Source organism: Zingiber officinale, chromosome 6B, assembly GCF_018446385.1.
Source record: "Zingiber officinale cultivar Zhangliang chromosome 6B, Zo_v1.1, whole genome shotgun sequence".
NCBI classification, from domain to species: domain Eukaryota; kingdom Viridiplantae; phylum Streptophyta; class Magnoliopsida; order Zingiberales; family Zingiberaceae; genus Zingiber; species Zingiber officinale.
In genome coordinates this window covers 76,551,496-76,579,155 of record NC_055996.1, presented here as the reverse complement: position 1 = coordinate 76,579,155, position 27,660 = coordinate 76,551,496, and the positions used below count along the sequence as shown (strand labels likewise).

The following is a 27,660-nucleotide window of genomic DNA, read 5'->3' as shown; positions in this document are numbered from 1 at the left end:
TTATTCGCAGGGGGTATGTCGATATCTGAAAGAATAACTTGACGATCAATGAGAATAAGTCAGTAATGATGATGCCAAACGAAGTATGTCTATAGGGTACCTCAATAATTGAAAGGGTGTGTCGAGGGTTAAAATGAGACAAGGCGCACGTTACCGTACCGAGCTTCACTAATGTAAGTCATCGACTCATCGTCAAGATAACTAACTGGGTCCCATTGTTGAATAGACACTGAAAATCCATATACGTATAAAAATTTCCAACAGTTTGCGCATAATCTAATCTCATAACTAATAGATGTAAAGCCCATTTAGCCAAGAACTCTAGCACAAACGAAAGTTTTATGTCTTCCGGATAAAAATGGCATTCTCTGAGTAAATAAGTAAAATGATTGTAAAATTGATGGGGAGTTGAGATATTGAAGCAATCTACTCATTAGATTCCTCCACCGATCGAGCCACCAATCGATTGATCGCTGTTCTCCTTCTCCCCTAACTCTGTGTTTGAATTCTTTGGCATTTCTAAGAGTTGACCTTCTCAGCAAATAGGAGCAGGAGAAGCAAAAAGAAATGATAACGGATGATTCCTTGATGGTGGAGAAAACTCCAAGCCACTGCAAGTTTGATTTCCAATTCCTCTCCGTCATCATCCACTTTCCTTTGTCTTGTTCTTGTTCTTCCTTTTTTTTAATAAAGTTTTACTATTTCTCTGTTTATTTCCGTTCTTTTGCAATGGGCGGTGAACTGGCGGTAAGCTGTGGACCAGAACGGGGGGTCGTCTTCATCTCCCATTTGTATCCCTTAGGAAGAAAGAAAGCAGAGAGGCCAGTGCGCTACCACTCTCTTTCTCGATAGAGAAAGAAGCGAAAACTCTGTTTTTCTTTTTTAATTGCAATGAGTCAAAGATAATGTTTGAGATGATTTTTAACACAAAGATTGGATTTTGAGGTGGGTTTCACATGGGAGGCGGAGCATCTTGCGTTGTCCGCCGCTAAAACGATACGTCGTGGACACCGGATTACTTGCTTACTCGTTGATGGTGTCTATGGCGATTTGACGCCATTTTTGGTTACTTCTGAGATAATCTGTTGCTGTTCAACGCTCGAAGGGGAACCAGAGGAGAAAAGTTGACACGGCTTTAGGAAAGGAACGGTTGCCACTTCTCCCTTCTCTCTCTGCCTGAGTGCCCTCTCTTTTCTTTTTTGTCTTTTTTGTTTTCTTCTGCATCCATCGCTTGGTTTCCCTTTTTCTCCGTCCACTTCTCTGCTCCTTTCACTCTTCTTCTTATCTCTTTGCCTCCAATTCCCATCTCAAAAGATTCCTTTTTCTCATGCAATTCTTGTGATCTCCTGTCCCTGCTTTCTGTGCATGGTGGAAGGACGCCTGCTTGCTGATGGAGAAGGACGGTCACTTTTACTCAGCAGCTTGAACCAAGTCGCCCAGTCCCTGAAGTAAGGAATTTGGTTTTCATTTTATCTTTACCTCATGCAATCCTCCTTCAGGAATGGGTTTCTCAAACCGATATAGTATCTGTGCGTTAGTTGCTTCAATCACCCAAAATATTCCTTGAAAGTCTGTTGGCATGATTTAGTGCTTGTTACAACTTGCAAGACTATGGTAAAGTTAAGCTTGCATGAGGATGCTGCTGCATCTTGTAGTTTGGATAACCGTACAGAATCTGGAGAAGATAACTTCTCGAACAATAATTGTTCAGAAAATATATACGACTGGGAGAAGATTAACAGCACCCCTGCTTTGCTTTTGGATCCCAAACCACCAAAGTTTAGGAAAAGATGCAGGCAGGTCCAGAGAACATTTCCATTCAGCAGCAATGAATCAAGTTTCGATCAGTATATTTTGAGTGCAGATCATAAACATGTCTTTGTTCACTCACAAGAAGGCGTTCCAGTTGCGTATTCCATAAACCATATGAAGACTCTTCAAGCTAAATATATTCACGATGAATTCTTCAAGTCTCGTATTGTTCGGGCGGGAAATGTAATTGTAATTCCTTCATCCCACTGTATGAATGATTCCATAGACGACGTCGCGAGGAGAATTGGCCTCAGGGAAATCTCGTTTTCGTTCAATCCAGTGGAGCAAGATCTTAGTACGAGTCATATCCGATCAAGATCGGCAAGAACCGCAGAAAAGAGATCCTTAGACTTAGCAAAAACTCCTGCAATTTGTAGCCAATTACAGGTAGACACAAAGCTAGCAATAAATCTGAGGAAACAAGATTCTGAAACAAAAGGTTGCCGCGCCATGACTGTTTCTTCCTCCTACCTCTCAACCTCACCTGCACATCGCTCGGTGACTTCGGCGATCGTATACTGTGTGTGGGAGAATAAACTTCCTTACTTCTTGTTCATTGTGGACGATGATGGAGGTGGAATATTCATGGCTAATGCTATGAAGGTAAAGTCCTCAGCTGACCTCCAGACCTTTGATTACATTTACGTGTTCCATGCTTGGGAAGTAAGCAGAAAGGCATCGAAGAAAGATGTTACCAGTTCTCCACATCTCGTCGCAAAGATGACAGTATCAAGTTCTCTAGTTGTGAGCTCGAACAGATCTAAATTCATGGAGACTGAATTTGTCCTGTTTGACGCCAAGGAAGAACATTTGGCAGGAAAAGCTAAGTCATCATCACACTGCAACAAAACAAACAGGCTGACGAAAAAGGCCTCCGAGATATTTCGACCAAGTAGTTTTCTGAAGCACAATCCTAAACCAAAGAAAAATGAATTAGATTCGCAGTTCGAGGTACTATTGCAAACCATTGATGAATCACAGTTAGCAGACCATCTTACGAATAATTTCTTGCCCATTTTTGAGTTAGCCGCGATAGTTGTTCGCGACCATGGATACAAAAGCTCAAAAGAAGAACCTTGTGGCGGCTGGGGTCTCAAGTTCCTTCAGAAATCGCCTAATGACACAGTGAAGAACGGGAAGAGCCTGACTGTTCTAGTTCCAGCCGGAGTTCACGGTGGGCCGGCCACTAAAGCTGATGGTCCGTCTAGTCTCACCGTTCGATGGAAGTCCAATGGACTTTGTGGCTGTGGAGGGTGGGATGTGGGGTGCCCTCTGAAAGTGCTGAAGAATGGCTCAGCAGATTCAGGAGGAGAGGATGGCAAATCAATCGAGCTGCTCACAGAGGTGCAGTATGTAATTTTCATGCATCCAAGCTTTTTAGTTCCATATTTGACTTTCCAACAAGGTATCGATGTGTCTGTAATTGTCAGGGTGGAAAACGCGGCGAGCCATCTTTCAAAGCGGTGAATACGAGCAAAGGAGTGTATGTTGTTAGCTTTGAGTCCACACTTTCGGCGCTGCAATCTTTTTCAGTGGCAGTTGCTTTCATCCATTCGCAGGCACCGGAGCTGTGTCCACCACAGCTGTAAGCCTGCGAGCTAAAGTGTACAATCCTTTTGCGTAGTGAAAGGTGGACGTTTCCTAAAAAACACAAACTCCATCGACTCTCTGCCGCGAATTAAGTGAATGCAGAGTCAAACTGATCAGAGATCTGACGCAGCAGCAGGAAGTCACATGCATGCACTGAACAAGTGGATACGATCAGTGCAGTGAAGTGAAGACCGCCAACAAACATTTCATAAACTCATTTGTATTTTGAGAGCAAGTTCCCATCGCTGTTTCTCACAATTTGTCTCTCTGTGCATATCTAGGACTTGGACGAACGAAGGAAAAGGACATCCTCGAGGCAAAGTTGGCCTTGGTTTTATCGAGAAGTATTTGAAAATAAGAAAAATAAAAATAAATTTGAAAAGCTTTTGAAAGAGTACTGTGACTCCGAGATCTTCCTAATAATGCTAATTTAGATTTATTTTGTCGAGATCTTCCTAATGATGTAATTTAGATTTATTTTGTCGAGATCTTCCTAATGATGTAATTTAGATTTATTTTGTCGAGAAAGATTTCTCCAAGTCCATAGGGTGGAGGTTGGCCGACCTAACCGTGGCCCGCCACTTCCACCGTATTAGCATTCAAAGTATTCTAGGACCACTATGCGATCTCAATCTGTCAATCACCATATATGTAAACAAGTTGAATTGAGTTTTAATGTCTAAGTCTAAGCTGTAAATAAATCAAGTATTCATGAACAAATTTAATATTCAATTTGATAAGAATTTGTTTATATTCATTCAATATATACATAATTAATTAAATAAATAAATTTGAATATCTCGTTAAATTAAATAAATAAGTTTAAACATCGTGTTCAGCTCGTTAATATTCGTGAACAATATTTACAAATCATATTCATTAATAAAACTCTTTTCAATATACTAAATAAATAATAAAATAAAATAAATAAATAAGTTTAAATTATCAAACTCAATAATGAATCAAAGTTTCAACAATCAATCAATCAATCTTGAATTGAGATCTTGATAACATCTAAACGAACCAAGTTCAAATCAAGTTTGAATCAAAATCAAGTCAAACTTGAATTAAGTGCTCGATAACATCTAAACGAACCAAGCTTAAGCCAAACTTTAAACTCAAACTCATAAAAAATAAATCAAACCAGCTTGAACAATTATTTCAAAAATTTAATTTATTTTAAACTTTGTTTGACCCAGCTTGATTACTTTGTCAAAGAAAGTTGAACACCCTAAACCTAACTCAGATCGGTTCGACTTGTTTACGCACTAGCCAAGTCTCAGTTTTGTTTTTCATGCTTATTCAACTTAGTATTATCTTTATAATTTATATAAAATATGTCTGGGCGTTTTCCCTATAATTGAATCTTTATGCATTTATCTAGCTAAAAGGCCAAAAAAAAAAACAGAAAAAAAGGGGGAAAAAAAGGGAAAAAAAGAGAGGTCACAAAATGCAGACCGTCGTATAACTACGCACTTAATTATGGGAAACAGAATCAACCGGGAGCCCATCCAGTGATATCAACGTAGAGCCCACCCTGTTCCCAGTCTTCGTCTCAATTATCTTCCTCTATAAAGTTTCCTCAAGCCAGTGGAGAAGAAGTTGAAGCAGTAACAAAGCGGCAGCTAGAGCTCAGTAACTTCCATGGCTGAGAACGGTGAAGGGAACGCCGATCAGTACGCCAAGGATGGCTCAGTGGACCTCAGGGGCAACCCTGTGCTCAGATCAAGAAGAGGTGGCTGGACTGCCTGCTCCTTTATCGTAGGTAAACTGTTTGTTTAATTTAAACGCCCATGATATATAATATATAATGTTTGTAGCAGTGTGTAATCTGAGGTTAATTGAGTGCGTATATAGTGTACGAGGTGTTCGAGAGAATGGCGTACTATGGGATATCGTCCAACCTGGTGATATATTTGACGAACAGGCTACACGAGGGCACGGTGGAGGCGTCCAACAACGTCACCAATTGGGTGGGCACTGTGTTTTTGACGCCGGTGATCGGGGCCTACATAGCCGACGCTTTTCTCGGCAGATATTGGACCTTCCTCATCGCCTCCGCCGTCTATCTCTCGGTATACACGTACACACATATATGTAAATTTGTTATGTTGTTTAGAAAGTAAACTACTTCTTTAGTCCCTAGTCTAAGAAGAAATGGTTTTTTATTGATAATCGATGCGATTGGGTTTTAGCTTTAGAACCCTTTCTCGGCCACTAATATGTGGTAAAAGGGGAAGAGGATGTGGAAGGAATCTTTTGACAGATGAAAACATTAATGGTGCATTTATTGAGTAATGGATAAGATAAGGATGAATACCAAGAGTATGATAAATCTAATTAGTATATTAATTATGCGATGATGATTGATTAGTATTATAATTTTTTTTATTAAATATTAAGATAAATTGAAAAGTACGTATAACTAATATCCTATGAATTTAGTATTCGTTGATTGCGCATTTTATTTAAAGGAAAATTTTTTATAAATATGTAATTTAAATGTTCTATCATCATGTGATAAAAAAGTGATTCGCTCACCCCTAACATTCCCGTCAACCCATCCCTAGGTCAACACGGAGGAGGTAAATCACGGGTGACTACTAGTCATTAGTGTAAATGGTCAAGACATGGGGAGGTTATGCTCGGTCACACTGAATTTTGATCCCAAGATTTCATATAACAATACCCTATGTCTTAACCATCACACCATCCTGAACTAAATGTTCTATCATCATGATACCATAGCAGGACAACATATTTTCCAAGAATAGATAGAATGTGAATAATTTTTTTACTAAAAAGTTTAGTTTGAAAATTAGAATAAAAATAAATTAATTCTAGACATGATTTATTTCATAAAAAATTCAGAGAAAAATAATTAATTATTCGGGAACAAAAATGTTCATGTTCATATTTTTCCGTTTTGTGGTTTGCCCACAGGGCATGTGTTTGTTGACGCTGGCAGTGTCCGTCTCCCCGCTGAGACCAGCCGACTGCAAGGAGAATTGCGAGCCAGCTTCGACATTGCAGTTGTCTGTGTTCTTCGGAGGTCTCTACATAATTGCTCTAGCAAACGGTGGAACCAAGCCCAACATCTCCACCATCGGAGCTGATCAGTTCGACGAGTTCGACTCCAAGGAGAGGATGCACAAGCTCTCCTTCTTCAACTGGTGGACGTTCAGCATCTTTACGGGCACATTGTTTGCCAACACGTTTCTGGTCTACATACAAGACAACGTGGGGTGGACTCTGGGCTATGCAATCCCAACTCTGGGTCTGATGATCTCCATCATCATCTTTTTGGTCGGCACGCCTTACTATAGGCACAGGGTGCCCCAGGGAAGTCCATTCACGAGGATGACTAGGGTCATAGTGGCTGCCATCAGGAAATGGAAGGTTCCTGTTCCTAACGACCCGAAGGAGCTTCACGAGCTTGATTTGGAAGTGTACGCAAAGAGGGGAAATTTCCGAGTCGACTCCACCAATTCGTTAAGGTTTCTCAACAAAGCAGCTGTGAAAGATAGCCCAGGCACTCCGTCGATGGTTTGCCCTGTGACGCAAGTGGAAGAAACTAAGCAAATTCTGCGGCTGCTGCCGCTCCTGCTCGCCATGTTCATCCCCTGCGCCGTGATCGCACAGACCAACACTCTCTTCGTCAAGCAAGGAACCACATTGAACCGTCACATCGGGCCACAGTTCCAGATCCCCCCGGCTAGTTTGGGAGCATTCGTAACCATTTCCATGCTCCTGTGTGTCATCCTTTACGACCGTTTCTTAGTCAAGGTGATGCGAGCTTGGACAAAAAATCCAAGAGGGATTACACTGCTCAAGAGGATGGGAGTTGGACTAGTTTTGCAGATCGTGACGATGTCGATTGCATCACTGACAGAGAGAAGAAGGCTGAGCATTGCGAGAAGCCATGGGCTAGATAAAGCAGCCGGGCAAGTTCCGGTTACCATCTTTATGTTACTCCCTCAGTTTGTGCTCATGGGACTAGCAGATGCTTTCATGGTGGTGGGGATCATAGAGTTCTTTTATGACCAAGCTCCAGAAAGCATGAAAAGTCTGGGAACTTCCTACTCCTTGACAGCTTATGGCGTTGGCAATTTCCTCAGTAGCTTTCTCCTCAAACTTGTTGCTAAAATAACTAGCAGCAGAGGAAAAGGTTGGATATTGAATAATCTTAATGCCTCACATCTGGACTACTACTACGCATTCCTCACCCTCCTTAGTGTCCTCAACTTCATCTACTTCTTGTATGTGTCTAATGTTTACTCCTACAAGTCAGAAAGGTGGGAGGAAAAAGTAGCATTAGATGATCAGAAGGCAGAGAATGGCTGATATACTTGTTCAAGAATCGTCTACTGAAGCAATAAACAATTCGAAGACTGGATCATCATATCTGTTTACTACTAATGAAGTCATAGAAATCAAGCGTGATATTGTCTATATACTCCTACATCGACGAAGCATCCTGCTTATCTGAGTGCATGCGATTGAAGAATGCCTTTATAGATGTTCTTCAGTACATGTCTTTGCCATTAAAATCCATTCAGTACTTATAGTGCAAGCAATCTGAACTAGTGCATCACGGTTGAACTAGAAAAATAAAATAAATTACAGATGTGATTGAACCCACAGATCCACTGGGTTGATCTGTCAGGGGTTACATTAAGCTTCAACATACTTCTCCTAAGAGTGCTTCTTATCAGTTCTAATTAACCCACCTATGTCATTACACTAGCCTACATTAGGGATAATTTTACAAGACGGAATGTGATTAAGAAAGCATCATCATTTCACCTCCAGAGAAGGATGATGATTGTGATGCCGTTCGATTCTTAGCAGTCAAGCTTTACCCACTCATATTGCCCTGGGAGCGGGCAGTCATTCACAGGGTCAAAGTTGTACCTGGGATAAAATAAATAGCAACGTGAACACATATATTTCTATGTTAGAATCACTTATGGTAGTCTAAGGTAACTAGATTATGTATTAGGGTCAGCTAAATTCTCAGATGCCATATAATTTTTGGTTAGGGTCACCTAAGAAAATATATATTTAACATGATTGTGTATGAGGACTTGGTAATAGAATTAATCAATAAAACTAGTATGCTAGTTGCATCAATGCATATATGCTGCAGAATTAAGGGTAAAACAGAAGAATATAATGAACTACTTACTTTTCCATGAATATTTGTTGCTGTAGTTTCTCTAGCCTGACAAGAAACTCTTCTGTCTCCTGATTAGAAGGGATGTATTGGCAGATAGGATCTTCTTGCATTCCCTTGCTACTGGCAATAGCTCTTGTTGAAGAATCTGGCGTCCTTATTGTCTCTGAATCCCTTATCAAACTGCTTGGTGTTGTTTCTCTGATGAGGCAGAGATAATTAGCCATACACGATCATAAATAAATCTAAAATATCTAGGATAGCAAAAAAAAATGCAATATCTAAAAACATGGAGATCAGTACATGTTTCAAACTTATAAGAACAATATCTCAGCAAACCTGAAGGCAAGTAAATTCAGAACTATAGGAACAATCCAAAAAAGAACCCTTAAAGGTTAACTTTGAACCCACCAAAAAGGCCAAACGTAATGAGATGGCATCCTTCTGACAAGGTTCGGATACCAGTAAATGAGCTGTTTGCTTGAACATTTATTGACAAATTTCTTCCAAACTACAAGGTCAGTACATTAGCAAGACAGTAAGATTATTGAGATTTGGGCCAATACATAGTTGTCATTTTGTGTAGTACTCTGCCAGCAGCCTGAGCTTTAAACAGGATATCTCATTTTCAAATTTTTCAACCTTCCATTCACTTGTTATCTCTATCTCCAATGATCCATCCAAGGAAGTAACATGAAGCAAATATTTAATAAACCCACTACACCCGTTTTCATAGAACAGAAGTGAGTAATAAAAAGACAAGCACATGCACATGTTTTAAGGCACTCTGTATATTGCAAAAAAGAAATGATAAAGAATTAAGGGAACCACTGGATGAAATAAAGGAACGAACCACTTGAGGCACTATTATGAAGGAAGCATCTAAACAACAAAGAAGGCATCAATTTTAGGCGACTTTAAGCAATCTAGTAAGTTGCAGGACCGTTCTATTGAAAATACATTAAATATCAAAGAACTGCAAAAGATAGTTGTTCAGAGACGGAAAGCAAGAGAGAGAAACAAAGGATAGAGATCATTTTTTTATCTGTCAAACTTCCACGCAAAGTTCTGTGATAAAACAATTTTGAACGAAAAACAATTTTAAACACATGCCAGAAGAAATGTGATAAAACACTAGAAATTTTCGATCTTGGTCACAAATAGCGGAAGAAATTACCGAACGAAAGCACAATTTGGTCGCGCAGTACCCTTGATCCGACAGGAGAACACCCGAATTTTCAAAGGCAAACAGCAAGAAGAAAATTTTAGCCGTGTATAAACAGCTAAACAAGCTTGGATTTTATAAACCCTAAATGATTAACTGCAGTGTTTTCGCAAAAGGGTAGGTCAAAATCCCACCTTTCTCTCGATTCGGACTCGAGATTGCTATCGGCGCACGACACCTCCACAACTGGCGAGCGCTCCTTCTCCAAGTCCTTCGACCGACAGGACACCTCCCTCCCCGAGTTCGACGTGCCAGCATTCAGCGGGATGATCCTAGGGTTAGCGTTTATTGTGGAGGGTTCCCTAGGGGCAGTGGCCTTGGGCTTGAAAGCGCGCGGAGGAGAAAGGGGCTTCTCGAGGCGGCGGCTCCGCAGCTCGAGATAGGCAAGGTGTGAGTCCTGCGCCGCAGCGGCGAGAGCCCGGGCGCGGGTGAGCACGCCGATGGAGCGCTGGTGGGAGGCGAACTTCATGACCGCGACGGCACCAGGGAGCTTGGCTTTCCTCATGCACTTCCTTGCTGTCGAGGGGAGGAAATGGAGGATGAGAGTTGGCACACGAAGGGAATGAATTATGGAGCTTGTTTTTATGCACGAATTTTAATTTTTACCTCCACAACTTCTTCTATATATTAATTGAATTACTTTTATCATAGAGTTTAAAAGAAAAAGCTGCCGTTAGATTTTATATTTCACCAATTAGGAATGATTCTGGACTGGATTTTGGAGTTTGGGTATGTCAAATCTCTAGCAGAAGAAACTAGCTAGGAACGGATATCCTAATTTAATGCCACGCGTCAACTCGTGTAGCCTTGTACGCGTACAAAACTTCTCAGAAAAAAGACTGTACATGTATCAATTATTGCAGGGCTGCAAGTGCAACTTGAACGGCTTGAGTCGTCATGTGAATCATGATTGATTGCAACTTTTTAGAATTTGTTTTTATTGGATGTAAAATTAAATGTTTTCAAGGAGGAATCTCTTTTCGATGTAGCTTTTGACAGGATTAGATTAGATCTAAATTGAGGCATAAGTGGATTGTGGCTGGCCATGCTGAATGGATAGATATCCCATTGACTCTAAATCATTATAAGTGTACAAATTTATCTGGTGTAGAATTATAGTGGCGACAAGTGCAGCAACGGCAGAAATAGAGTGTAGTGTATAGTAAAAGTATAGTATAGGGATAGCCCACTGTTTACGGGGGTATGCCTGCACTAACTTATTCCCCAGTACGCATGTCTCGATAGGGCCAAGTATTTGACGGCTGGATGCCATGCTTTCCGAGAGGTTTTGGATTCTTCTGCATGGAAGGAATCTTTCACTTTCGAACTAGATTGTTGTGTAAATGGGGAATTAAATTGAGGAGGGTGGGCAAGAACCACGGTACATCGCCATCGATATCGTCATCAGAATTTCACACTCAAATTCGAGTTGGGCTTGAATTGGACCGGCCCAATTAAATCTAATCTTCGAGTGATTCTTTTTGAGCTAGTGACGAACCAATTCCCTGAGTAATGACAAGGAACGGAACAATTCAAGACATTATATGGCTCACACGGATCTTAATATTTGGAAACGTTTTTAGGGGCAATACCTCTACATCAAATGTTTCCCTGAACAAGAGGTACGAAAAACACACAACGGTTCCTCTTTACGGTTAAGCATCTCTACATAGTACATTGTGATTCCTATTTAACAAACTATTCAGCATCGTCATACTGCTACTCGTTGTTGGTCACAACCAAGGCCAACCAACGATGAATCCGAGCACCGGCTAGCATTATCGATGGAAGCAAGCAAAGCCATCTCCACATCTCTGGACACGCTTCTCTTGAGCAAGGAGACTACGTACTCCATGAAAACTCCACTGCAGGCCAAGGTGATTGGCCCCTCTCCGGGTAATCCGAACTCCTCGGCTGAAACCTTGAGGAGCTCCTGAAAAATACAGCTTTTGAGGAACGACAATGGCACTACGAATCTTGCATCATCCATACTGTACACCACAAAATGGCCTTTGTCAGCAACCACTACGTTGTTGAAATCGCAAGAACTCGACCGACTATTTGCTCTCATCAAGGGCAGCCCCTTCTTTGCCTTCTCAACAAGCCTCTTGGGACTCAACATGGCTAAAAGTTGATGTTCTAAGAAAGAGCTAGAGATGCTGAAACTCGTTGATCAGGATGTGCTTGGAATGAACAAAGAACCGGTCTACTTAAATTGGAGAACAAGCAACTCATGACCAGAGATGTATCTTTCAGGACTTTCTCCAAAGGGAACAAACCGTGTGAGATTGCAAGAGGGAGGATATCTGACAGCTATTTGGTTTAGATTTTGATTGGATGTTCCTTTGTGGGTTAGATAAAGTTTTGTGGTTTGCAGTGTGGTTCTACCTTTCTATGTGGGTGATCCAAAGACATGTAGGCTCCATTGCCTTAGTCACAATAAACCCCTTGTCGGACTCAATCGAAATGGACATCCTACTTGTGACCACTAGCTATTGTCTTCAGAAATGATTTCAGATTCATAACATGCATTAAGATTTTGACAATGATTATTCTTTTGATATCAAGTTACAAAACATATAAGAAAAGACATGAAACATGTCAACAGAACATTTCCCGACCTTCTCCTATTTAAGAAACACTGCACACTAGCTGTTCTTCTTATCTGAACATTTCCCTACCTTCTCCTTTGAAGCTTTATATCTTGACTTCAACACATTGTAGAGTCATCCCGTTTCCTGCACCTCTATTAAAAAAATTCCAATTTTTAAGCTATAATACCTAATTTCACAACAGAACTTGAAATTTAAAATGTTCATATTTCGAGCTAAAGGTCAGTCATCCATAAACTATAAGCATCCACGAACAATATTAAATCGATGGTAACACTGCCGAAGTACATCTACCACTTGAAGGGAAGTCCTGACGACCAAAGGAGTGTGTTGAAGATTTTAAAAGATGCAATCTATGTCATCATACCAATGCCTCGTTCCGTCCATTTACGGATGAATTAGCTGATCTATTTTGAATTTATTAAACTAATCTCATTAAAGGGAAACTTCCAACGACAAAAACACCTTCAGGCCATCTTGCAATGGAAGGAAAGGAAGGACCAGCCACTCGAATGCAGGAACATGGGCATGGCCTTGGTCCCCTACCTCTTTCTGCCAGCTTCTTCCAAATAAGTAGTGGACTTCGAGTTGGTGATTCCAAGCACACGTAAAACTTCAACATTTATTTCTTAGGAAGGAAATATGCCACTTTGCATCATTCAAGCACTACAGGAAAAATAGAGATTAGCAATCGAATATTCAGTCATTAACCGGTCTCTAAATGCACTTAGCTTAGTGATTAACGACAAAATTTTAATCATAATTTTTTGTCGTTGACGATAAACTCTATCACTAAAGTAGTAATGGAATTAAGGGGGCGTTTGGTTCTTTCCTAGGAATACGAATCGGAATGAGAATCATTGTATTGTGGAATGGGAATGGGTATGAGCATGGATATCACTCTTAAAAGCAATGTTTGGTTAGTTGCATATCTTCTATCGGAATAAATCAAAATTTCTTTTTTTACCCTTAAAGGAAAATAAGAGAAAAAATTAGATGTGAGAGAAAGATGAATGTGAGAGAAAAATATGATGAAAGAGAATGATGAGAGAGAAAGTATGATGAGAGAGAAAATATGATGAGAGAGATAGTGTGATGAGAAAGAATGAAGAGAGAGAAAGTGTAATGAGAGAAAATGAGAAAAGAGAATGTGATTGGAGAGAGCATGATGAGAGAGAAAATATGATGTGAGAGAAAGTATGATGGGAGAGGATGAAGAGAGAGAAAATATAATGAGAAAAAATGAGAAGAGAGGGTGTGATGAGAGAGATTGAGGAGAGAGAAAGTATGGTAAGAGAGAAAGTATGGTGAGAGAGAAAGTATGATGAGAAAAAAGAGAACAATGAGTATGATGAGAGAGATTGAGGAGAAAGAAAGTATGATGAGAGAGAAAGTATGTTGAGGAAAAAAGGAGGGAGTGTGACAAGAGATATTGAGGAGAGAGAAAGTGTGATGAGAAAAAAGAGAAAAAAGAGTGTGATGGGAGAGATTGAGGAGAGAGAAAGTGTGATGAGAGAGAAAGTGTAATGAGAAAAAAAAAGAAGGAAGAGAGTGCGATGGAAGAGATTGAAGAGAGAGAAAGTGTGATGAGAGAGAAAGTGTGTGATAAAATGATGAGAGAGAAAATATGATGAGAGAGAACAAAGAGAGAGAAGTAATATGAAAGAAAAAAATAAATAAATATATTTTGATATTTGATATTAATGGAGAAAATTTTTGTTTTAAGTCAAGGGTATTTTTGGAATAAGGGAATATTTTGATTAATGAAAATAGGGTAATGACTAATTGAATGGGAGGTACATGGGAATGAGTTATTACCCAATTTCAAGGATTCATTTCTTATTTATATTCCTATTCTTATAATCCAAACATTAACAATGATAATCAATGATTCTCATTCTCATTCCCCACTCCTATTACCCTAAACCAAATGTCCCCTAAATTTTCATCGCTAAAATTAACGATGAAAATTTAATTTTTGTTCCTTATAAGTACTAGGCAAAACTCTCTCTCATATCTGCTGAAAAATCCAAGCCAATGAATACAATGAAGCTTAGTCTAAGTACTTTTTGTTTTCACAATCAATTGTTAAAAGTAATCCTTCACCTTTATAAAAAAATCCAATTTTTAAGCTAGAATATCTAAATTCACAACCGAAATTGAAATATAAGGGTACTGTATCTTACGAGACAATTGTTCATTGACTATTTAACATCCAGATGAGATAATATCATCTTACAGAAAAAAAAAGTGTTATCTTACAAAAAAAAAAATAAAATAAAATAAAAAAATATCATGAGTTGGAATGCTGAGTACTGCATTTTAAAAATAAAATATATAATAATAAATAGATGAATTAAATCGTAAAACACAAAGTGAGAATGCTAAATTAAAATTGTATCTAGTTTATGTTGATCCCCATGATTATTTTGATGTGATCAACCAAGTTAGGTTAGATTTTATTTGATTTTGATCTCTGTGTCTAAGTGTGCAGGAACTTAGGAGCGCAGGAAGTCGAACAGAAGACGCAGCTAGTGAGAAAGACGGCACGGGAAGGGAGTCGATGAATCGGTGTATCCGAAGGATGAAAGAGCTGTGGAAGAGTACATCGGTGGACGAGAAGAACGTGTGCGACATTCGAGAGACGAGAAACCGGGGCGGAAGCTTGCTCGAAGAGAAGGCTGAAAATTGGGTTCGGGTGAGCCCTATTTAGGTTGGCCCAATCACCCAAGCAATCGGGACTTCGGAAGCTGAAAAGGAGAAAAAGAGAAGTTGGAGCTATTTATACCCTGCAGCATTGAGGGCGCCCTCCACATTAAGGGCATCCTCCATGGCGTTGAAGGCGCCCTCCATGGCGTTGAGGGTGCCCTCAACCCAGTCTTTGTAACCGTTTCATATAGATAAAGCTCTATTCGATTATCCGTCCTCAACCCCTTTGGAGGCGCCCTCAAGACTCAAGATAGGATTTCCATGAGCTATATAAAGGCCCCTGGAGTTAGGAAATAATTATTTAACTCAGTATTCAATTTCCTAACAACTCTTGAGCTCTTTAAGTGTGTAAAAGGCTTCTCCGCCTTCAGAGAAGAAGATTCTTAGTGCGCTATTCAACCGCCTTGGATTAATAACCATCTAGGTTATAACCAAGTAAAATTGATGAGTTTTTTATTTTTTGTTTCTTTTATTTTATTTGCTATTATTTTACTGTTATTATTTTAAGAGTTGAAAATATGAGGAGGGTATATTTTATTTTGCAGGCAATTCACCCCTCCCCTCTTGTCGGCCCCGCTACACCAACAAGTGGTATCAGAGTCAGGCCACCTTAGAAGAACTAATCGCCGACTGAAGCATCAAGATCAAGACGATGGTCGGTGCTAGTATTCATCCCCTGAAATTTGACGGAGACTTCGCTACATGGAAACGCAGAATGGAGGTATTCTTCAAAACAGAATTTGATATTCTTTTTGTTTTGAAATACGATTTTGTAATCCCTAAAGACAAGGAAGAATACAACTGGACGAAAAAGGAACTAGCTGATTTTATGACCAATAGAAAGGCAGAGTTCCATCTGCTCAGCATTCTGCCACCCCAGGAGGTAAGTCGGATAGGAAGCTACGACTCCACCAAAGACCTCTGGGAAAAATTCCTGGAGCTCCACGAAGGCACCTTAGAAGCAAAATTAACAAGGCGCGACATTCTCCGGACTCAGCTTACAAATCTTCCGATGAACAATAGCGAGAAGGTAACGTAACTCCAAGCAAGAATCAAGGAACTAATAACTCAACTGAACAACCTCAGAGAATTGGTAACAAACCGAGACTCGATCCAGTATGCGCTCAACGCCTTCCCAAGAACTCCAGAATGGGTGCCCTTAGTAGATGCATACTACATCTCTAAGGACTTTGAGATAAGTACGTTAGAAAATTTATTTTCTACCTTCGAATTTCACGAATCTCGAATTGCAGAACCTAAACAAATAGAGAAGTCAAATCTCAAGGTTGCCCTACAAGCCGAGATGGATGATCCAAACTCTGAAGCGTCAGTCGATGGAACTGAAGCGGTGCTATTGGTAAGAAAGTTAAATAAGTTTATAAAGACTAATAAATTTAGATCGCAGTCGAGAAAGCATCAACGCAACAGAAGGATGGTCCGATGCTACAACTACAATGAGGAAGGGCACATCAAGGATGACTGCCCAAAGTTAAAGAAAAGGGACAATGAGAAGTCTCAAAGACCGACGTCCTCCAAATGTAATAGTCTGAAGGCTACATGGGATGAATCATCATCCTCCGAATCAGAAGTCGAAGTCTTCTCAAGAGTAGCACTGATGGTCAACCATCAAATTGAAGAAGAAATCAGCTTAGAGATGAGCATAGATGAAGGGGGGAGAATCATCAAAAGAAAGCTACAATGAAGAGGGAGCATCAGAAATAGAGGTAAGTAAGGTACGTACTCTAACCCCTAAACAGTCTTTTCATTTTATCAAAATTTTTACAAAAGACTTAGTAAAATTAGAAAAAGAAATTGTTGACCTAAAATTAATGTTAGATAATTTAAAATAAGAAAATGATAATTTGAAAATTCAAATTGAAAATCTGAAAACTGATGCATGCTTTAAACCAAACAAATTTCAAAAATCAAAGCTTAGAATTTATGGAAAGTTGAATTGGTATATTAGAAAACATCAAGGACAACTTAAAAATTTTTCCAAAAGTTATGTACCTCATAATACTTGATTAATCCAGTAGGATGGAACCTACACTGGGTTCCAAAATCTTTTCTAGATTAAATTTTTGTAAGTTGCGCTTTCAGCAAGAAAAATTAAACAGTTAATTTCTTTATGAGGCTTTGTCTAAGAAAGTGGTTGTTGCTCCAATAACCAAGAAGATCTAGTGCCTCGCCACTGCTTGGAAGCCAAAATATAAAATGTTTAATTAACTTACTGATAAAGCATGAAAATATAAATTAGATAATGCTTTAACACGTATTTTTAACATTTTTTTAAAAATTTTCAAAAATATTTTGTTTAAATTGCCTAAAGGTTAGAGTTCTTTGTTAACTTAAAATTTATTTTAAAAAATTCCTATCCCGTTTTTGCTGTGATCAAAGGGGGAGAGATAAGAATAAGTTTAGGGGAAGTTAATATTTTTTAAAAAATTTGTACTTAAAATTTTTTTTTTGGATAGGAACAATTTAATATTTTTTTTCTTAAAAAATTACAAATTCTATTATTGCAATCTTTATACTTAAAATGTTAGTTTAGTAATTTCTTTAAATTACTTCTTGTCTGTTTTTTCCCTAACTTAAACTTGGGTTGATGCACATTAAAAAAGGGAGAGATTGTTGGTCCCCATGGTTGTTTTGATGTGATCAACCAAGTTAGGTTAGGTCTTGTTTGATTTTGATCCCTGTGTCTAAGTGTGCAGGAGCTTAGGAGCGCGGGAAGTCGAGCGGAAGACGCAACTAGCGAGAAGGACGGCACGGGAAGAGAGCCGACGAGCTCGGTCTGTCCGAAGGACGAAAGAGCTGTGGAAGAGTACATCGGTGGACTAGAAGAACTTGCGCGACGTTCGAGGGACGAGAAGCCGGGGTGGAAGCATGTTCGAGGAGAAGACCGAAAATTGGATTTGGGTGAGCCCTATTTTGATTGGCCGCAATCACCCAAGCAATCGGGACTTCGGAAGCTAGAAAGGAGAAAAAGAGAAGCTAGAGCTATTTATACCCTGCAGCATTGAGGGTGGCCTCCACATTGAGGGCGCCTTCCATGGCGTTGAGGGCACCCTCCATGGCGTTGAGGGCACCCTCAACCTAGTCTTTGTGACCGTTGGCATACGGATAAAACTTTATCCGATTATCCCCTTGGAGGCGCCCTCAACCCCTTTGGAGGTGCCCTCAAGACTCGAAATAGGATTTTCAAGAGCTATATAAAGGCCCCTAGAGCTAAGAAATAATTATTCAACTCAGTATTCAATTTCCTAACAACTCTTGAGCTCTTTAAGTGTGTAAAAGGCTTCTCCGCCTTCAGAGAAGGAGATTCTTGATACGTTGTTCAACCGCCTTGGATTAACAACCATCTAGGTTATAACCAAGTCAAATTGTTGAATCTCTTATTTTTTGTTTCTTTTATTTTATTTGTTATTATTTTACTGTTGCTATTTTAAGAGTTAAAAGCACGAGGAGGGTATATTTTATTTTGCAGGCAATTCACCCCTCCCCTCTTGCCGGCCCCACTGCACCAACAATTTGAACTAAATCCAATGGATAAATGCAGAGATAACAATTATGTTGGTTCAAACCGGGATTGATTTGGAATTGATTTGGTCAAGTTATGACCTAACTAAGTTAAAGTTTAAACAATTTCGATTAATTTAAAATGAATTAGGATATTTTTGAAAAAATCAACTCTTTCTTTTTTTTTCTCTCCTTTTTCTCCTTACGCACGCTACACCCTCTCCCTGTCGTACACCACCATAGTACCTTCTCCCATCCCTCTCTTTTATTTTTATTTTCCTCTTCAACATTTTCTTCTTCTCCTTCTCTTCTGCAATAACAATAAACTAATAGTTTTTTCCTCTCTTCTCAAGTACAAGAGTTCTCTCTTTTCTTTTTTTTCTCCTACAAGCGAGAAACACAACATCTACTATTGCCCTCTTCCAACAACAAGAGTAGCCCTCGACCCTTCCATCTTTTTCCTCTTCTCATGTTTTTTAGGATTTTATTGGCACTGCAAGAATAACCCTGTTTGGCCTTGTCTTACTCTCTTTGTGTCGTTGTCGATCTCATTGAAGCTAGTCGAGGTTGTTAATGAAGAAAGTAAAACTCTTCTCTTTTGCTTCTTCCTTCCTATCTTTTGTTCTATATTTTTTTTCAAAAGCAACAAACCTCCTTTTATTTTTTTCAAATGAGCAGCCTTTTACAAACAACTTTTTTTTTTCACTTTATCCAACTACAACAACAACAACAAAAGGAGTAAATTGTTCCTTTCTTCTTTCATGTTTTATTAATTGAAGAAGAATTATAAAATATAAATTTTATTTTATTAAGTTGCTAATTAGGATGGTTATTTATATCAGAATGGATGTCTCATATGTAGAGTAGAATGCTAAATATTATGAAAAAGTGAGATCATAAATGATTCATTTACTTTGAGCTATAGATAAACTTTGAGGATCTACAAATCATTATTTCAACTAGAATCAAGGGCTAAATATTTTGTATTATATTATTTTTTATTAAATTTACTCCCTCGGGTTAAAATACTAGCTACACCACTAGTTTGTGATGAATTGATTGTGTACTCGAATACTATCACAAGGAAGTGAAGAAGCTAATTGCTTGGTAAAGAGATGGAAAAAGTGGGAGACAAAGTTGGATGCAATTTTATTCTTTTTGTTTTGTCCAAATAGAAGGTCACTCTGATTCACTATTAAATTAATGGTCAAATAAAAGTCATTTATTGTCTCCGCTCGTCTGGGTCATAATGTTATCTTTTGTAATCATTACCATTTGGGTAGTTACGGATATGCTATTAATGATAGGTCATTTTGAGTCATTTATTTATGTGTCAGTTACATAATTGAGCTGGTAGGAAAAATTAATTAAGTGTTAAAACATTGGTCGATTTGTTTTGAAAATCTTTGCCTTGATCAGTTTATCTTCAATGTGTGTAAGTTGTACTCACAGATGAGTCACTTGAATTTAGTGTAATCCAAGGTCTAAATTTGCACCCATGCAGATACAAGCATGTTCACAACATTCAATTTAAACTAGTCTTCAACGTAAGACTAAACTCTCATAACTCATTTTCCCATTATGTTTCCATTCACATTTCAACTACTACTTTAGATATTAAAGTGCTTGGCAGGAAGTTGTTGAGTATGAGCGAAGAGTGAACAATTCAATGAAGGAACTCTACCACCCAAGTACTAACTCAACTATACCGTGGGGGCGGAGCAAAAGATTCAAGACATTATATGACTTGGACAGATCTAAATATTTGGAAACGTTTTGGGGAGAAAGAAAGAAAAACTGAATTATTAGCATTTACAAATGGGCAATACCTAAATGAAATTAAAAAGGACTGAACAAGAGGTACGAAAAACACAATGGTTCCTCTCTATGGTTAAATCTCTCTACATCGTGATTCCTATTTAACGAACTATTCAACATCGTCATACTACTAGTCGTTGTTGGTCACAACCAAGGCCAACCAACGAGGAATCTGAGCACCGGCTAGTATTATCGATGGAGGCAAGCAAAGCATCTCCACATCTCTAGACACGCTTCTCTTGAGCAAGGAGATTACATACTCCATGAAAACTCCACTGCAGGCCAAGGTGATTGGCCCCTCTCCGGGTAATCCGAACTCCTCCGCTGAAACCTTGAGGAGCTCCTGAAAGATACAGCTCTTGAGGAATGACAACGGCACCACGAATCTTGCATCATCCATACTGTATACCACAAAATGGCCTTTGTCAGCAACCACTACGTTGTTGAAATCGCAAGAACTCGACCTACTATTTGATATCATCAAGGGCAGCCCCTTCTTTGCCTTCTCAACAAGCCTCTTGGGACTCAACATGGCTAAAAGTTGATGTTCGAAGAAAAAGCTAGAGATGCTGAAACTAGAATGTGCTTGGAATGAACAATGGGCTGGTCTACTTAAATTGTAGAACAGGAAACTCATGACCAGAGATGTATCTTTCAAGACTTTCTTCAAAGGGAACAAAACATGTGAGATTGCAATAGGAAGATATCTGACAGCTATTTGGTTTAGATTTTACTTGGACAGTTCCTTTGTGGATTGCATGATGTTTGGTGGTTAGCAGTGTGGTTCTACCTTTCTATGTGGGTGATTCAAAGACATGTAGGCTCCAATGTCCTAGTCACAATAAACCCCTTGTCGAACACAATTGAAATGGATATCCTACTTGTGACCACTAGCTATAGTCTTCATATTATGCCATAACTTATATTAAGATTTTGATAATGATTATTCTTGAGTGGTTTTCTAACAAAGCACATGGATTTAATTTGGATTATAATGTTGATGTGACAATTCATATAGATTGAGATTTTGAGGTGAGATTATGGAAGAACAAGAACTAGTTCATCTGCTTATATGCAGAGATTGACATGAATACCAGGACTTCATGGGATAAAGGCCATTTTCTTATGCCATATAAGACAACTATAATTTCTCTAGGTGTTTGGAATATAGTTTTTAATTTACTTGAAGTAAATGGATTGGTCAAGTATACTTGTTGGAATGGCATTATAGGACCTGCTTCTGTGTATATCGCCAGTTGTATGATTACAGCCATGCCCATTTGCAAAATTGCTCATTTATGTTTGATATCAAGTTGCAAATCAGATAAGGACAGACATGAAACATGTCAACAGAAATTTTCCCCACCTTCTCTTGTTTAAGAAATTAAACACTTCACACTACCTGTTCTTCTTATCTAAACCTTTCTGTTTATAATATACCATGAAGCTTTATATCTTGACTTCAGCACATTGTTGAGCCATCCTGTCGATATATAGCGTCCTTGTAAGTACTAGGCAAAACTCCCTTCTCATATCTGCAGAAAAATCCAAGTCAATGAATGCAATGAAGCTTAGTCTAAGTAATTTTTGTTTCCACAATCAATTGTTAAAAGTAATCCTTCACCATTAGAATTTTTTTTTTTCAATTTTTAAGCTAGAATGTATAAATTCACAACAGAATTTGCAATTTAAAGTTATTGAATCTTATGAGACAACTGTCAATAAACTATAATCATCCAAATGAGAAAGAGTTCATCTTACCTCGACCTTACACTAAGTTAATTCAATGGGATGTATAGGTATTCATATAGTTGATTTGACTATTGATAATATTAAATTGGTGATTGCCGAGTGAGAGTGTCAACTGAGTGACCTGAGTGCCAACTATCGATTGGTTTAGAGCAGAGGTTGAGTTCCAAGTCGGAGTGCTGATCGAGCTAAGTCAAAGTGGGAATCTGAACTGAGTTATGTGTTAGACATAATTTTCTTAAAACAAATTCATTCCCTCCGGTGGTACTTCCAAGTTACCTTACACGACTATTTCTCATGATATAATGGCTCGATCATGATCACATCTAAGTACTAATTGTTTGTGGTGAACATAATGGGTACTCAAATGCTATCATAGGGAAGCAAAAAAGAGTTGCCAAGCGGAGAGGCGGAAAAGGTGGGAAACAAAGTTGGATGGAATCTTATTTTTCTTTTTCTGCCCCAATAAGAGCTTCTTACTGTCTCCGCACATCTGGCTTGATTGTAATGCCAGTAGTTGGCGTCGTTACCTCTCGAATGGTTACGAATCTATCATTAATGTCCGACTATTGTAGTTCGTTTATTACTGTATTGATTAAACAATTGACCATCTAGGAAAAATTGATTCAAGTGGTAAAATGTTGATCAATTCGCTTAGGAAATATTTAGCCCAATTAGTTTGTCTTCAATGCCAACAATTGTTTCAAGTTTTACAACCCCTTGAATAGATTCTTTTTTGAGACGAGTAATGCCAAATTTATTAAGGATGGTGAGAGTGATAAAGTTAGAAAAATATCATTTGAGGGGAACATTGGTGATCCTAATATAGTAACATTAATGTAGCAGATAGTGAATAATTATCATTACATATACAGTTAAAGTTGTACAATCGGAATGGATAGTTGACTATGATATTTCCATGTCCCCTCCAATACAATTGGAAGGTACGTTAGCTCAAATAGAGGTATTCCCTCCGACTGTTAAGCATGACTCTCAACCACCTTAAAATCAAGTGTCACTAAGGAGATCCACGACGTCTCATGATTGTGTATATCTCCATGAGCATGAGTTTGACATAGGATTGGAAGATGATCCCACATCTTTCCGAGAAGTGAAACAATGCTCTCATTTGAAAAAATGGATTGAATCTAACCATGAGGGAAGAGATGATGTCTATGACAGACAATGACAATTGGGAACTTATCAAATCACTTGAAGGTGTGAAACATGTTGGTTGTCAATGGATATTTAAATCCAAATATGATTCACATGGCAATGTCAAAATGTATAAGACATGCCTAGTCACCAAGAGATTCACTCAGAAAAAGAACATTGATTACAAGAAGATTTTTTTACTTATTTCAACAAAAGACTCCCTTAGGGTAACCATAACACTGGTAACTCATTATAACGTAGAGTTACATCAAATGGACATTAAGATTGCATTTTTCAATGGAAACATTGAGGAAACTGTATACATATGCAACCAAAGAACTTTAAGTCTAGAGATACAAAGCACCTAGTATGTAAATTAAGGAAGTTCATTTATGATTTAAAGTAGACATCTCATCAATGGAAACTAGAAGTTTGATTAAGTAGTTTCTTTATATGATTTTAAAGAGAATTCAATTGATCAATGTTTGTAAATGAAGTTCAATGGGAACAAGTTTATTATACCTATTCTATATGTGGACGATATTTTACTAGCAAGCAATGATAAGGGTCTACCGCTATAAACCAAGTCTTTTCTATCAGGTGAAATTAAAATGAATGATCTTGGTGATGCATCCTTTGTCTTAGGCATATAGATTGTTCGTAATCATTCAAGTTTTAAAATTTATATTAATTTTTGTATTATATTAATTTTTAAAATTTATCAAATTTACCCCCTCTGGTTAAAAATCCTAGTTGTTTATAGTGAATTGTTTGTATACTTGAATACTATCATAAGAAGCCAAAAAGAGTCGCTAATTGCTTGGTAGAGAGATGGAAAAGATGGGAGACGAAGTTGGATGGAATTTTATTCTTCTTCCCACCAAATAGTTAAGAGCTCCTTATATAGGCTCTTGTTTACAGTAAGATTAATAGTCAAATAAAGGTCATTTACTGTCTCCATCATAATGCTATCTTTTTGGCATCATTACCATCCAGGCAATTATGGATCCGCTATTAATACCCAACCATTTCTAGTCATTTATTAATATGTCAGTTACACAATTGAGCAAGTAGGAAAGATTAACTCAAGTGGTAAAAAAATTGGTTGATTCGCTTGCTAAATCTTTGCCCTGATCAATTTGTCTTCAACATGTTCAAGTCGTACTCACACATGAGTCATCTCAATTTAATGAAATCCAGGTTCTAAATTTGCACCCATATGGGGGTACAAGCATGTTCAACACATTAAATTTAAACTAGTCTTTAACATAAGACTAAACTCTCGTACACTCATTTTCCATCTATTTTTTCATTCACATTTCTGCAACTACTTTAGATACCAAATTGCTTGGCAGGAAGTCGTTTGAGTATGGATGAGGAGTAGAACGATTCAATGAGGCAACTCTACCACTCAAGTGGTAACTCGACTACACCGTGGGGGTAGAGCAGAACAATTCAAGACATTATAGGCTTGGACAGATCAAAATATTTGGAAACGTTTTGGGGAAAAGAAAGAAAAACTGAATTATTAGCGTTTACAAATGGGCAATACCTCAATGAAGTTAAACAGAGCTCAAATGTTTCCCTGAACAAGAGGTATGAAAAATACACAACGGTTCCTCTCTATGGTTAAATCTCTCTACATCGTGATTCCTATTTAACAAACTATTCAACATCGTCATACTACTACTCGTTGTTGGTCACAACCAAGGCCAACCAACGAGGAATCCGAGCACCGGCTAGTATTATCGATGGAGGCAAGCAAAGCCATCTCGACATCTCTAGACACGCTTCTCTTGAGCAAGGAGATTACATACTCCATGAAAACTCCACTGCAGGCCAAGGTGATTGGCCCCTCTCCGGGTAAACCGAACTCGTCCGCTGAAACCTTGAGGAGCTCCTGAAAGATACAGCTCTTGAGGAATGACAACGGCACCACGAATCTTGCATCATCCATACTGTATACCACAAAATGGCCTTTGTCAGCAACCATTACGTTGTTGAAATCGCAACAACTCGACCTACTATTTGATCTCATCAAGGGCAGCCCCTTCTTTGCCTTCTCAACAAGCCTCTTGGGACTCAACATGGCTAAAAGTTGATGTTCGAAGAAAGAGCTAGAGATGCTGAAACTAGTCAGGATGTTCTTGGAATGAACAAAGGGCTGATCTACTTATATTGGAGAACAGGCAACTCATGGCCAGAGATGTATCTTTCAGGACTGTCTTCAAAGGGAACAAATCATGTGAGATTGCAAGAGGAGGATATCTGACAGCTATTTGGTTTGAATATTGCTTGGACAGTTCCTTTGTGGATTGGATGATGTTTTGTGGTTAGCAGTGTGGTTCTACCTTTCAATATGGGTGATCCAAAGACATGTAGGCTCCAATGTCTTAGTCACAATAAATACCTTGTCGAACACAATTGAAATGGATATCCTACTTGTGACCTAGTAGCTATAGTCTTCAGATTATGTCATAACTTGCATTAAGATTTTGATAATGATTATTTTTTTGATATCAAGTTACAAAACAGATAAGAAAAGACATGAAGCATGTCAACAGAATATTTCCCGACCTCCTGTTTAAGAAACAATTCACACTAGCTGTTCTTCTTATCTGAACTTTTGCCTGTTTATAATATCCTTTGAAGCTTTATATCTTGACTTCAGCACATTGTAGAGCCATTCCGTCCATGTATAGCGTCCTTGTAAATACTAGGCAAAACTCCCTTCTCATATCTGCAAAAATATCCAAGCCAATGAATGCAATGAAGCTAGTCTAAGCACGTTTTGTTTTAGCAACCAACTGTTAAAAGTAATCCTTCACATTTATAAAAAAAAAAAATCAATTTTTAAGCTAGAATATCTAAATTCACAACTTGAAATTTAAGATTATTATTGTATCTTAAAAGACAATTGTTAATAAACTATAAGCATCCAAATGAAACAATTTCAAAAGGATGTATCAATATTCATATAGCTGATTTGACTATTAATAGTATTAAATTGATGACTACGGAGAGACTGGACTGCCGACTATCGAGTGGTTGAGAGTTGAGTCTAATTGACTGAGTTGTATCGGATTTGAATGGGTTTCTAGTCCCGTGTTAGATATAGTTTTCTTGAAATAAATTCGTCCCTCTAGTAGTACTTCTAGGTTACATTGAATGACTATTTCTCATGATATAATGGTTTGATCACGATCACAACTAATCATTGATTGTTTGTGACGAACTCAACGTACACCTGAATGTTATCACATGGAAGTGAAAAAAAGTCGGATTGTTTGGCAAGAGGTGGAAAAGAATTTATCTTCTTCCGCCCACATAATATCTCCTTATACCGGCTTTGATTCACAATCTGAATAATGGCTAAATAAAGGACATGTCCACGCCATCTGGATTGTAATGCCATTAGTTGGTGTCATTACTACTCGAGCGGTCGTTAACGTTGTTTATTAATGCGTCAATTACACAATTGAGCACTTAAGAAAAATAACTCAAGTGATAAAATAGTAGTCGATTTGCTTGGGAAATTTATGCCGTCTGATTTGTCTTCAACTTGTGCAAGTCATATTCGCATATGAGTCATCTGAATTTAGTTCAACCCAAGTCATGAATTTATACTCAAAGCTATCTGACGGGCAAGCCTATCAAAAACCCGTCATCTGACAGGGAAGGCAAGGCCGACTTACCATCCCAGCGGGCTTGGAAATCCCCAACTTAGCCTACTCAGGTGGATTGTGTGTTAAGACCAATCCACAAAAATTTTTAAAAAAAACTTATAATTAATTGGATTTAATCCTTTCATGATAAATATTTCTAAAAAAAAACCCTCAATAAACTTATTTCACACTCATACATATTTACCAAAGGAATTGACACCCACAAAAAAAAAATTTGTAACTTTCACTATAAAATTATCAATATATCATCATAATTCATAATCCAATTTTTTTTTAAAAAAAATCTTCTCAGACCGCCCAGCTCTACTCAACCCACGTGTGATAGCTCGTTTAGGTCCGCTTTTAAATGAATATTGATAAAATTTCAATCTAATTCGATTAAATTATTTGGCAAAGTAGGCCAACTTGACGAATCCAACGCAAATTGATGCCTCTATTTTCACCTCTGCGCGGGCACAATCATGCTCACAACATTCAAGTTAAACTATTCTTCAAGTCACAAAACTCCCAACGTTGGACTAAACTTTGGTACATTCTATCTATTTTTCCATTCACATTTCAACAACTATTTTAGATATTAAAGTGCTTAGTAGGAAGCTACCGCCCCCA

General features: G+C 38.2%; 6 protein-coding genes across 9 annotated transcripts; 2 read left to right on the top strand and 4 right to left on the bottom strand.

Annotated features, from left to right (window-relative positions):
* The first annotated feature begins 813 nt into the window (after positions 1 to 813).
* LOC121992763 lies at positions 814 to 3,850 on the top strand. 2 transcript variants are annotated; one of them, XM_042547324.1, is made up of 3 exons: positions 814 to 3,156; positions 3,243 to 3,295; positions 3,372 to 3,850. In XM_042547324.1, exons 1-3 carry the CDS (start codon positions 1,612 to 1,614, stop codon positions 3,412 to 3,414), a joined length of 1,641 nt encoding a protein of 546 aa, XP_042403258.1. In that variant the 5' UTR covers positions 814 to 1,611; the 3' UTR covers positions 3,415 to 3,850. The 2 variants fall into 2 exon arrangements, with proteins under 2 accessions (XP_042403258.1, XP_042403257.1); XM_042547323.1 differs by having other exon boundaries at positions 844 to 3,156; positions 3,243 to 3,850.
* A 1,034-nt stretch (positions 3,851 to 4,884) lies between these two features.
* On the top strand, positions 4,885 to 7,811 carry LOC121992761 (protein NRT1/ PTR FAMILY 5.2-like). 2 transcript variants are annotated; one of them, XM_042547320.1, is made up of 3 exons: positions 4,885 to 5,167; positions 5,260 to 5,507; positions 6,346 to 7,811. In XM_042547320.1, the coding sequence occupies exons 1-3, from the start codon at positions 5,047 to 5,049 to the stop codon at positions 7,744 to 7,746; spliced, it is 1,770 nt and encodes a 589-aa protein (XP_042403254.1). In that variant the 5' UTR covers positions 4,885 to 5,046; the 3' UTR covers positions 7,747 to 7,811. The 2 variants fall into 2 exon arrangements, with proteins under 2 accessions (XP_042403254.1, XP_042403253.1); XM_042547319.1 differs by having other exon boundaries at positions 4,894 to 5,167; positions 5,260 to 5,477.
* LOC121992762 (cyclin-dependent kinase inhibitor 5-like) lies at positions 7,544 to 10,400 on the bottom strand. 2 transcript variants are annotated; one of them, XM_042547322.1, is made up of 3 exons: positions 9,938 to 10,400; positions 8,591 to 8,779; positions 7,544 to 7,682 (listed from the first exon to the last, which is right to left on the bottom strand). In XM_042547322.1, exons 1-3 carry the CDS (start codon positions 10,306 to 10,308, stop codon positions 7,670 to 7,672), a joined length of 573 nt encoding a protein of 190 aa, XP_042403256.1. In that variant the 5' UTR covers positions 10,309 to 10,400; the 3' UTR covers positions 7,544 to 7,669. The 2 variants fall into 2 exon arrangements, with proteins under 2 accessions (XP_042403256.1, XP_042403255.1); XM_042547321.1 differs by lacking the exon at positions 7,544 to 7,682 and adding an exon at positions 7,975 to 8,316 and having other exon boundaries at positions 9,938 to 10,395.
* Positions 10,401 to 11,426: 1,026 nt separating this feature from the next.
* On the bottom strand, positions 11,427 to 12,167 carry LOC121990312 (auxin-responsive protein SAUR62-like). The gene has a single exon (XM_042544469.1). The coding sequence runs from the start codon at positions 11,923 to 11,925 to the stop codon at positions 11,515 to 11,517; it is 411 nt and encodes a 136-aa protein (XP_042400403.1). The 5' UTR covers positions 11,926 to 12,167; the 3' UTR covers positions 11,427 to 11,514.
* Positions 12,168 to 20,427: 8,260 nt separating this feature from the next.
* LOC121990311 (auxin-responsive protein SAUR68-like) lies at positions 20,428 to 21,051 on the bottom strand. The gene has a single exon (XM_042544468.1). It carries the CDS (start codon positions 20,991 to 20,993, stop codon positions 20,592 to 20,594), a length of 402 nt encoding a protein of 133 aa, XP_042400402.1. The 5' UTR covers positions 20,994 to 21,051; the 3' UTR covers positions 20,428 to 20,591.
* Positions 21,052 to 25,043: 3,992 nt separating this feature from the next.
* Positions 25,044 to 25,454, bottom strand: LOC121991131 (auxin-responsive protein SAUR61-like). Its single transcript, XM_042545154.1, has one exon. It carries the CDS (start codon positions 25,452 to 25,454, stop codon positions 25,044 to 25,046), a length of 411 nt encoding a protein of 136 aa, XP_042401088.1.
* Positions 25,455 to 27,660: the final 2,206 nt, after the last annotated feature.